The 11,467-nt window shown below is 44.4% G+C and overlaps 4 protein-coding genes across 4 annotated transcripts; 2 read left to right on the top strand and 2 right to left on the bottom strand.

The window, feature by feature from the left end:
• Window positions 1-405: 405 nt before the first annotated feature.
• JR316_0004126 (Terpene cyclase aneC) lies at window positions 406-1,612 on the top strand (the record flags this gene model as incomplete). Its single annotated transcript, XM_047889895.1, has 4 exons — window positions 406-844; window positions 869-921; window positions 985-1,253; window positions 1,312-1,612. 4 exons carry the CDS (start codon window positions 406-408, stop codon window positions 1,610-1,612), a joined length of 1,062 nt encoding a protein of 353 aa, XP_047752269.1.
• Window positions 1,613-3,011: 1,399 nt separating this feature from the next.
• On the top strand, window positions 3,012-4,230 carry JR316_0004125 (Terpene cyclase aneC; the record flags this gene model as incomplete). The annotated part of the gene is made up of 4 exons (XM_047889894.1): window positions 3,012-3,330; window positions 3,356-3,408; window positions 3,477-3,745; window positions 3,807-4,230. 4 exons carry the CDS (start codon window positions 3,012-3,014, stop codon window positions 4,228-4,230), a joined length of 1,065 nt encoding a protein of 354 aa, XP_047752268.1.
• A 1,188-nt stretch (window positions 4,231-5,418) lies between these two features.
• Window positions 5,419-6,939, bottom strand: JR316_0004124 (Fusicoccadiene synthase; the record flags this gene model as incomplete). The annotated part of the gene is made up of 5 exons (XM_047889893.1): window positions 5,419-5,866; window positions 5,923-6,200; window positions 6,258-6,286; window positions 6,358-6,867; window positions 6,921-6,939. 5 exons carry the CDS (start codon window positions 6,937-6,939, stop codon window positions 5,419-5,421), a joined length of 1,284 nt encoding a protein of 427 aa, XP_047752267.1.
• A 3,004-nt stretch (window positions 6,940-9,943) lies between these two features.
• On the bottom strand, window positions 9,944-11,392 carry JR316_0004123 (Terpene cyclase aneC; the record flags this gene model as incomplete). Its single annotated transcript, XM_047889892.1, has 5 exons — window positions 9,944-10,367; window positions 10,422-10,690; window positions 10,752-10,780; window positions 10,832-11,340; window positions 11,361-11,392. 5 exons carry the CDS (start codon window positions 11,390-11,392, stop codon window positions 9,944-9,946), a joined length of 1,263 nt encoding a protein of 420 aa, XP_047752266.1.
• Between the last annotated feature and the right edge of the window lie 75 nt (window positions 11,393-11,467).

The following is an 11,467-nucleotide window of genomic DNA, read 5'->3' as shown; positions in this document are numbered from 1 at the left end:
TGATTCATCTTTTATTCTTTACACCAAACTAACTCATTTGCACTCTTGTTTTGGTCACATTTTTGTACCAATTAGGTGCCGACTATTATATTCCTTGGCAAATGGGCCGCATTAGGACAAGTGATGCGTTGAACGCTGTTGAACGCCTGCCCTTGTAGCCACCCTCGAGCTTACTGTTTACAAACGTTTATAAACGTTTGTAAACTGTTTATTACCGTTTCCGTTTAGTTTGTAAAAAAATTTAAACGGAAACTAAACGGTTGGAGCCTTAATGCGTATGAGTAGGTGTTTAGTTGTTTTAAAACTGTTCAGAGTTTATGCGTGTGCTCACGCAGCTTCGCAGTCAATCTCACAGAGCCGGGGGACGAGTCCTATATCGCTCCTATTTTATATCGATACGACTACATGGCTGGCTGTCCGGACCTATCAGAAACACAAAGACGCGAGATTTTGGCGCCTTGTAACACAAGCTCTGGAGAGCCGCTTACGTCGTTCCCTCGCTTATTAATCAACAACTCGGCAAAGATGACTGAGAACAGCATCAAGTTACATCCCGCGGCTGCAGGCTTTCCATGGCATTCTACTATCCCAGTGCTGAGGCAAAACAAACACTGGAAATCCGTAATTTCGATGACCACCAAGCTTCTAAATCTATTTGCAGAGGACGACTTTGCTCATGCAATTCTTCACAGAGGGTCTAGGTTGCATGCAAAGATTGCGAAACAGGAGATACACGGCGTAAATCACAATTGGTCTCGATTTTCTTTGTATATGTGGCCCGCCGCTGATAAGAGGAGGCTCGAGCTCATGTCCGCCACTATGGCCTTCATATTCATCATCGATGGTAAGATATAATCACCTCGTATAGGATCGCAGTCTAATTTTCTTCAAGATGTTTGGGAGATGCAGGATGAAGAAACAGTGGGTCATTTAAAGCAAAAAATTATTTATGGAACTAAATAATAAAGTTAATGCTACGCGCAGAATCGTATCATTCAGTCTGAATGCATTTCTTTGCTGAGACCACCGGACTCTGAGATGGGTTCATCAGAGCGGAAGAAGAAAGTCACACCCCTACAGACAATGATTACTCAGGTTATACAAGGGCTTCATGAGGAAGACTCTAAAGGTGGAAATGGAGGAAAGGACATCATCAAGTGGTTAATCGAGTATTTTAATCACCCTCCCCCAGACAAGGAGTACAGTACGCTCAGTGAGTTTCTCAACTATCGCATAGATGATGCCGCTGCCCAGTACGATGCTTCAATACCTTCTCTATAACAGGTGACTAACATATATAAATGATTCCAGATATGTCTTCGCATGTGCCAAATTCTCCCTGAATTCGAGTGTTCAGATTGACAGTCCAGGTATTAAACGCTTCAACAGACTTGCATTAGAACAGATCTGTTATGCCAACGACCTTGGCTCGTATGAGAAGGAGAAGGAGGCATATGATCGAGGACATGCCTTGTATTTCATTAACACGGTTGACGTGGTGAAGAGATTGTTCAAGCTTCCAGATGATGCCACAGCAAAGTCGGCTACACTCGCACTTCAAAAGCAAACCGAGATGGAGATGGGAAGGGAGCTTAATCTAGCGATTGTCTAATCAAACTGGGGACATCTAAAACAAGGAAAAGCCCACCGCGTCGCAAGTGATGTACTTCAACAACTTTACGGCATCATACCACCTCCGTTAACCTTCATGAATTCAAAATTTAAAGACAGTCTTCAATGGCTAATAAATCATTGCAATAACACTTGCCTATCTCCATCCTGTGTCATTGCTAGAGTAAAAAGATATGAGTTTTCATTCCAATTATGCAAAGCATAAACGGGTGCTACTTTCTGTTTATTTATCTCTTACTGTTATGTGAACCGTGGCTTGATGGGTAGAGATTGAACCCACATGACATCGTATAACGCGGCGAGGTAGGGGACCACATTATCAAGTTGGTCACCATGCTTTGATGTATCCACAGGGTCAACATCTGGAGTGAATACCACGATTTCGTTCCCTTTTCCATGATTGAAAACTTTGTGGAGCGCGACCTGAATCGTTTGAGAAGTCTACACGAACTTGAACTTGACGGAGCTATTTCATTGATAGCATGGCATACTAATGCATTTATGTTATCAGCTTGATGGAAAACACACACGAGGATCAGTGGTGGACAGGCAGTGTCCTATTGAAAAATAAGTTTAGAATGTGCTCTTCGGGAAAGGTGGAAATAAATGGCCAACTAAATATCTGTATGGTAGCACGGGACCTTCTGCAATCGCATGTTATTCGGCTTCGACCATGCAGAAAGACCAGAAGCAAAACCAGGGAATTTTTACGTTTAAAATCGTTAGATACATCATGGAGACACTTAAGTGCCGAGGTAGCATCAGACAGCAGAATGCCAGTGGTTTCTGAAGGATCATTCTGACAACAAATGGGACCTGGCATCTGCACAGCGGTGTGGATCACCTTTCCCTGACCTTGACAAAAGTATTCAGTGTGATTGTAATTTCATAAGAAGACGGAGAACGTGAACGGGATGGGAAAGGTTTTTTCGTACAGGAAGAAGATATTAAATGATGCACACATAACTCGCCTGCTCTTGTTCGGGTGTTGACAATTGAATCTATATTACTAATAACTTCTTATCTTTACCAAAATGTATAAAATGTAGCCATGTTGCTGGATAACTGAACAAAATAACAACCACCTTTGCGTGTTCCGAGTCCTCATAACATCTCTCTTTTCTCTGAAACGCGTATGAGTAAGTCTTTTATAGCTGTTCAGAGTTTATGAGTATTACTGCTCACACAACTTCGCAGTTAATTTTACAGATCCGGGGGACGAATGCTACATCGCTCCCATTTCATATCGATACGATTATATGGCTGGCTGCCCAGACCTCTCGCCAACTCAAATACGCGATATCTTAGAGTCTTGTGACAAAAGCGCTGGAGAACCTCTCTCATCATTCCCTCGTTTATTAATAGATGACTCGGCGAAGATGAACGAGAATAGCATCAAGCTATATCCCGCCGCTGCAGGTCTTCCCTGGCATTGTACCATTCCAGTTCTGAGGCAGACCAAACATTGGAAAGCTGCATTATCTATGGTCACAAAGCTGCTAAATCTATTTGCAGAGGACGACATTGCCAATACTACTCTTTACAGAGGGTCCAAGTCATATGCGAATATGGCTAAAAAGGAGCTACGCGTCATAGATCACAGTTGGCCTAGATTTACCTTTTATCTGTGGCCTGCCGCTGATGAGAGGAGGCTCGAGCTGCTCTCCGCTACTATGACCTTATTGTTCATCTTTGATGGTAAGATATAATTAACTCGTATTAGATCTCCGTCTAATTTATCCTCAAGATGTATGGGAGATGCAAGATGAAGAAACAGTGGGTCATTCAAACCTAAATGAATATACTCTGAGTAAACTAAATACTAAATCTAATACTACGAGCAGATTCGCATCATTCAGTCCGAATTTATTTCTTGCCTGAAACTACCGGACTCTGAGACTTCTTTATCCGAGAGGGAGCGGAACCTCACACCCCTCCAGGCTATGATAACTCAAGTTATACAAGGGTATTATGATGAAGATCTGAAAGGAGGAGATGGCGGCAAGGACGTCGTGAAGTACCTGATCGATTTCATCAACCACCCTCCTCCCGCCAAGACTTACAATACGCTGAGAGAGTATGTGGATTACCGCATTGTCGATATGGCTGCACAGTAAGCTGCTTTAGCATTGTCTCTGAGAAATGTACTTGACACCGACACAAAATGATATCAGATACGGCCTTGCAGGTGTCAAATTCTCCCTACACTCCAGTGTTCAGATTGACAGTCCTACCATTAAACGGTTTATCAGGCTTTCATTAGAGCATATCTGCTACTCTAACGACCTTGGCTCATACGAAAAGGAGAAACAGGCATATAATCAAGGTCGTGTCTCGTACATCATTAACGCGGTTGACGTGATCAAGAAACTGTTCAACCTTCCTGATGATGTCACCGCAAAGTCAGTTACCCTTGCTCTTCAAAAGCAGACCGAGATAGAAATCGGAACGGAGCTTGAACAGCTTCGTGCATCGGGCAAAGCTACTGCCGAGGAGCTTGAATATTGCGAAGCCGTGCTCCATTTATCAATGGGCAATACATTTGCTTCAGTGGTCATGTCCCGTTATGGAGGGGATGTCGCACGACTTATATCCTAAGTTGGTTTTGGAACTAGACAACAATGTAGCGAATAGGAGCAACAGTAGCATAACATGTGAATGGGTATGTGACTTCGCAATTGACATCAGGCATCTTCGGTAACCCATCAAGCATCGATGGGCGTATATCAGAGACATGGCTTTCCAAAGACATGGCTTTCAACGAATCACAACCAATTTAACGCCGTTAATTAAGTTGTGAGGGTACACCATTACAGCAGGGTACAGGTACTCCGCATGTGTATACAGCTCAAATCGAAACTGTGTTGAAGTCGACGCAGCTTCATTTCGCCAGTATAACATCTTCTTCACATAAACAAATCGGGCTAATTTTGAAGAGGAGCTCGAAAGAACGCTGAGACACTCCCAGACACCAGACGCATAGCGCTAGCATATTATCTGATTGGTTTTCATGACCATCGAAAGTTGTATCGAGGAAATCAGGCCGTAGAAGGTAGAAGAAACGATGCAGCAATGACATTGACACTGGAAACCAGTGAAGTAGGGCATTTTCGCAGAATCGGGACGTCGCTATTGGAGAATACGATAATGATACACCGGGTCATCCAGACAGAATACAGGGACGAATATAAGTCGCAAAAACAGAAATGGTTGAGACAGGACTTGGGCAACATGGAACGTTTCGCATTGGCCAGCTGTCAGCTGACGCCCGTGCATGATCGGAGATTGAACGTTAATTGATAAAACTGGCCAGGCGAACACGGCACTCTCGGCAGCATTGGGCAAGTTCAGCTTGAAGCTTGAAGGCTGGTAGGCACACTCCTGCACTTTGAAAAGACCTGCACAAATTGCCTGAGAACAACGAGGTAAAAGCACGCTACATCAATCTACGAAAGCTACATATATGAACATCCCAGTACTATCGGTAATTCAAATGTAACGCCTTGTTTTTGTTATTCCTTGACGGTTCTTCTCTGAAAACGACAATAAATCGTCACCTTAATTCCTGTTATACTAAAGGTTATCATCACCTTGTTCTGCTCCTGGTGTAGACCCCAGATAATGGGAGTTTTACGCAATCTGTTGCAATTGTTGGAGACCGCAAAAACCTCCTAATGAACATTCATTACATATCATTATACATACTATTTACAGGCGCTAAGGTCAATGGGCTATAATACATTTATCGAACTGCCAACCTCGCTGTTTAATAAGCCAATCCACCCCTCACAAGCTCAATCGTGCAGCCTTTCCACCATACCTTGACATGACTACCGAAGTAAAGATATTTCCGGTCACAATATACACCACCGCCTCCACAAACTCCAACTCCTCCATGCTGGGTGCTTCATCTGCCTTGCTGCACTCTCTTACGAGGCGCTGCAGCCGATCTAACTCGCTTGCCATCTCTCTCTCAAGCTGCATCTGCAGCTGCAGTGTGGCCCGCTTCGCACTGCGATCGTCGGGGAGGTTATACATCCTGCGCACAAAGTCGACTGCATTGAGCATATACACGATCTCTCCTCTTTCGTATGCAGCTTTCTCCTTGTCGTAGGATCCCAAATCGTTAACGTAGCACACATGGTCTGATGCGAGACTCATGAAGCGTGCAATCCTGGGGCTCTCCATGTTGACGTTCGATCGCAGAGAGAATTTGACTCCAGTAAACGTAAACCTAGGACAGCAAGCTAAGCATACACAATCAAAATCAATTACAGATAGAATACTCACTCGACGGCCGCATCTTTAATCCTGTAATCGAGGAACTCGCGAAGCGTGGTAAACTCCCGTGCCGGAGGGCGGTGGTTGATGAACTCGACCATCCGGTCGACAACTTCCTTTCCACCATTACCGCCTTTCGTGTCTTCCTCGTAGAAACCTTGTATGACATCCGTTATGAAGGCCTGGAGTGGGGTAGTGTCTTCCTCCCGAACATTGGGGAAACCACGCCCACGTCCACTGTCGCGTACCTTGAAACGCGACAGAAATTCGGCTTGAATCTTGTGAATCTGCGCGTACAATAAATTTAATAAAAAGATAACATAAATAGATATGGAAAGACGTACTGCCTCGGAATCCTTGGTCTCCCAAACATCTAAAAATGAAGTGGGCTTTTTAATCAGCGGACACGAAAAATGAGCGAAGAAGGGGTTATTTATAGCTCACCGTCAAAAATAATGATCAACCCATTGGCCGCAGTCATTAGTTCCACCCTCCGTTCGTCAGCCGCAACCCAAAAGTATGCATTAAACCGGCTCCAGCTATCGAAAATGATGGGTATTTCTGCCTTCGCCACCTCGGCCCAGGTGTTTACCATTCCTTGCGCAAACGCAGCATCGATATCTAAGCAGATTTTACTCGCGGTGTCGTCCGAGCCCGCGTCAGCAAAGAGTTCCAGGAGCCGGCGGGTAATAGATAGGACACTTCTCCAGTGCTTCGTTTGCCGGAGGAAGGGTATCGAAGTGTGCCATGGAAGACCAGCGTCGGCAGGGTGCAGCGAGATGCTGGCATCGTTGACTTTGGGATCACTCTCCATTAACAATGGAGGGAATGGAACAGTGACGGCATCAGAGTTATCTTTTGATAAAGGTAAGCTCTCAACGCAATCAGACATGTAATCGAAGCCATAAGAAATAGGCCAGACGAAGGACTTGCTGCGTTCGTCGGCGAGGTTGTCTGTAGAACTATAGTTAGCAGGTTTACGCCTGTGATACAAATGATAAACATACTTGTATCGACGCAGGCCATGTAAACAGACAGAGGATTGAATTCGGGAGGAGAAATGTTGATAAGAAATGCAATTTATCTGTGAATTTATATTCTGCCCACAGATATCAGGCCATCCAAAATTTTCTATCGCACAGATTGCATTCCGTCACTGCCTTGAACCACTATAGCTCAAAACGTCTGTCATGACGGGATTGTGCTCGATTCACCGCCGATTTAGTCGTCGGCTTTTCATAATTTTGTGTGAATTAATCGACTGAATTAGTAGAAGCATAGGTTGGAGTACAATTTTCGTAACACTGCTCGGCGCATGTCGCTGGCACGCAAACCACCTCTTCCATCCCTTGTGTTACTAGCTTCACGCGTCATGCCATCGGCTATTTAGGTCTACACGATGTGATCGACTGAACTAATTTCATTTCGTCTTCAGCTTGGTAACACACTTGTGACTTAGGACAGTGGACACGGTACGCGGGTCAGAAATTCCATTCCCCCCTTCCTCTGTCCAAAGTGGACACCCATGGTGACACAGGTACAACGTCACTTATTCATGCGCTGAATGTTTTGGTAATGTCCACATCCTGGAGTCGTGAATGATGTATTGGTCCGAATTTAGGAAAAAACTATATCGGGTTACAGCGAACATGGATAAGCATTGCTCATCTATGACCTCTGTGACAAGAAAGCAGTAACCTCCGCCGCGTCGTGAACGGAAGAAAAAAAAAAGATACTCCTTCTGACAAATCACGTTCACTTGGCTACTTTTGGCGAACGCGAAAGATCTCAACACAATCTCAAATGCAGTTAGCAAGCACAAAGCAAGCAGCACCTGTTAGCGTGAATGGCTAGCATGTGAAAGTCGAAAGTACAACGACTTTGCGCTGGCAATCTCAGACTCACCCACTTCATTTACACACGTAACCTCTCACCATGGTACCAATCGCGTGTATATGAAAAACAAGAGAAGCGAAAAATTAGGGCAAAGATCCTGACAACATCTTACGCGAACCCGAACTTCGGGTTGCCTTGCTTAAGGGAGTGACGGAAGGCAACACCTGTCCCGCGAAAGGTACGTAAAGTGATTTATCTAAGTACACGTGTGCGGTAGTTTCAATATCCTTCTCCTACGAATGGCTAGCGCTCATGAATATGGGTCGGGAGCATGTCCCCATTTGACTCCCAAGGCCCAAATGGTTGAAAAGAATGCTGCGTATATTCCGTACATTTTGAATTACAGTACAAGCGAGTGTTTGCCGCTTTGAGCTTATAATTCGGGCTAGCTTGCTAATGGTTATCCTTGAACAACAAAATCACTGCCTCACATGGACGTCAACGAGTATTTGACCAACAGTTTATTGAATGGGAATAATCTGAAGAATGGTTGAAGTTGACAAATGTCTATATTGGACTACAACGTTGGGTTGCATGGTCCGGATGTCCCTTTAATTATCTCCAGTGTTCCTGTAGCAATGACCTTAATGGGATATTGTGCACTACTGAATGCACTCATGGCTCAATAGGTACTTTAGTGGGTGCCTCGACGTCAACTTCTTAAGTAATGAGACGTCGAAGAAATCCGGCAATCAGAAAGACAGAGTCTAAGTCTGCATTGATGCCAGGACCCACTCCAGAATGAGCTAGACTCTTCATGCTTCCAAATTCAAAACGTGTTAGCGGGAAGGTGCTGGAAGTTCCAGGTCAGTATTACGAGGTATTACGGTAAGAATTTAAAGAAATTGGATAATCTATGCGCCAATCGGAAGGAAGATGATAAGTCTACTGTCTCTCTTGGCGTTTGAACTTTGAAGGGTCTCAGCTACTACTCAGAGCATCTGTGGACGGATAACAGATTCAACAGTGTGGTAAATTTTTACAAGGTAGCCCTAGCAATACAGTCAGTACAGTAGGCAAAAGATGAGTGATTTCTAGTATGTTAGAGTATGTTCTTATAATAACTGCTGCAAAGATGCAGTGATCAACTGTTGTTGAAGACCAAACAAGCTCGTGGGAAATTGATGTGTGCCGGTTGATTGCCGGTGGTCTGTTGGTCGCCTGCCACTGGCAAGTCTTCGTTCAATTACAACTAAACCGTTACCACACCCACAGGAGGAAGGCATGTACTCTCGCGGCTATACGGACTCCCACTACTCTCAAGATGAGACTCTTTAGCGCTTGATCTACTCATGAATTGCCTCCGCCTCACACTTTGTTGCCCGTCTACCTCGTCGTTTTCTATCCAGTGATCCTTGGAAATGGTCGGTCCCGTTGAAAGAAGCAAACGAGCTACAGAGCTAAGGCCGCTTTGTTAAGTTGTTCGATACGGTGGAATGAGAGCTGCTGCTTATCCCATTTACCGTCAAATGTAAAGGGGCAGGAAGACTGTTGGACTTTGTGTGGGTACTTCGAAGAGGAAAAATATAAGGTCAGAGTGGCTACTTGTGAGTTGTACTTCTATGCTACTACATTTGCATGGCTAATTGTCCAGTGATTGGAATAAATTTGTTCGCACTCGGCTCCGTTGCACCACATTCAGTACATTCATACGGTTACGGCTCATTCATACACCCCTAGTCTTCTTTTAGACCAACATCACTTTGCTACTCTGCCTTATCTCCTCGTCATTTACTAAGATGAGCAATGTGTACACTGACGCGGGCTTCAATATGAGGCAGGTAGGATATGAAGAACCCTTCGAGTTGATGGTTATGAGTCGACGTGCGAGGTTTGCTGGCAGGTCGGATATGAACATAGATGATGTGCCTAAACCGTCGCCCTCGGAAGCGGATGCAAGGGTGAAACAAATTCTTGATGACCATGGTAAGAAATCTGCATGGTTATATTCTGAGCTGACTAAGTGAGTCGTGATTGTTAGGTATCGTGGACTACAATGCAAGATGTATATGAACTGAGTCGAAGGAGTTGGTGCAAAACCTACCACGTAGATATTTGAAACAATGTCCCTTTCAGTCAACTTCTGGGAAGAAATAAAAGGCATTATATTTTCAAACATAATATGTTCTATTACTTAAATTTCAAGTTTAGTGTCCTCCCCTCCATAGCGGGACATGACCACTGAACAAAAGATGTTCCCCGTCAATGCGTACACCACAGACTCCACGTATTCAAGCTCCTCAACCGTAACGTCACTCGATGCGCGCAAACGCTCTAGTTCCCTTCCCAGCTCAATCTCGGTCTGCATCTGAAGAACAAGCGTGGCCGACTTTGCAGCGTCGTCATCAGGAAGATGGAACACCTTTTTCACCATATCGACTGCGTTGATGAAGTACAGTACATCCCCGCGAATATAGGCCTTTTTCTCCTTATCGTGCGATCCGAGGTCATTTGCGTAGCATACGTGGTCCGACGCGATTTTCATGAATTTCTCTATCCTTGGACTGTCCATCTGCACACTGGAGCGCAACGAGAATTTGACGCACGCAAAGACAAACCTTAATTTACATTTGTTAGTTAGGTTTTTTCAAGGAGAAATGAAGAATATTTACTGGGCGGCAGCATCGTCTATTCGATAGTCTAGAAACTCTCTGAGTGTCTCGAATTCTTTGGTTGGGGGTGGATGATTGATAAACTCGATAAGCCACTTGATGACATCCTTCCCGCCATTCCCGCATTCGGAATCTTCTTCTTCAAATCCTCGTATGATCGTGGATATCATTTCTTGTAATGGAGTGACGTTCTCTCCATCTTGCGCTAGTACGTCCCCTGGGTCAGGTAATTTCAGACAAGCGACGAACTCCTTCTGAATGATTCGAATCTGTAGTGATCGTTAGTTTGATTTCATGTTAAGATATGCCAAATGTGTATATAACGCTCACTGTTTCTTCATTCTTCATCTCCCAAACATCTGCAACTTAATTAGTAAACTTTCCACCACGAGCAGTCAATATTAGCGTACCGTCAAAAATAAACACAAAGACGATTGCGGCCGTAATCAACTCCAGCCTCCTCTCATCAGCGGCGGGCCACAAATAGAAAAGAAACAAACACCAGTTACGATCCAGAGCGTTTAATTCGATTTTTGCGATATCCGCATACGACTTCGATCCTCTGCGTAATGTCGTATTTGCAGTATCGTCCTCCGAAAACAAGGTGAGAAGCTTTCGGGCCATGGACACTGCAGATGCCCAATGCTTGTTGTGTCTGAGCAGGGGAATAGTAGTGTGCCAAGGAATACCGGCAGGTGCAGGATATAGCGCGACGCTGTTTTGTTGAATGACTGGTTTGTCGTCGACCAATAAACGAGGGACTGGTCGTTGCTTTTTACCAGAGTCTGTTTCAAGACCACCCATTATATCAGACGTCTGCGTTGGCGATAAGTCTGGACACCCGGACATGTAATCGTATATATAGTGTATTGGAGAGACAAATTCCGCATCTTCAGGTGCTACTAAGTCTTCTAAAATTCTATGTAAGTACAAACTTACTTAGAAAATATAAACGACCCACTGATGTGCATTTTGGAAAAAACAGAGAAGCTATACGGAGAACGATAGGACGGTAAAAACCTCCACAGCTTCGACTTTATAGTGTC

This window comes from Psilocybe cubensis, chromosome 3 (assembly GCF_017499595.1).
Source record: "Psilocybe cubensis strain MGC-MH-2018 chromosome 3, whole genome shotgun sequence".
In the NCBI taxonomy this organism is placed as follows: Eukaryota; Fungi; Basidiomycota; class Agaricomycetes; order Agaricales; family Agrocybaceae; genus Psilocybe; species Psilocybe cubensis.
Note: the sequence above shows the minus strand (reverse complement) of the source record. Positions and strands in the feature narration are given on the sequence as shown.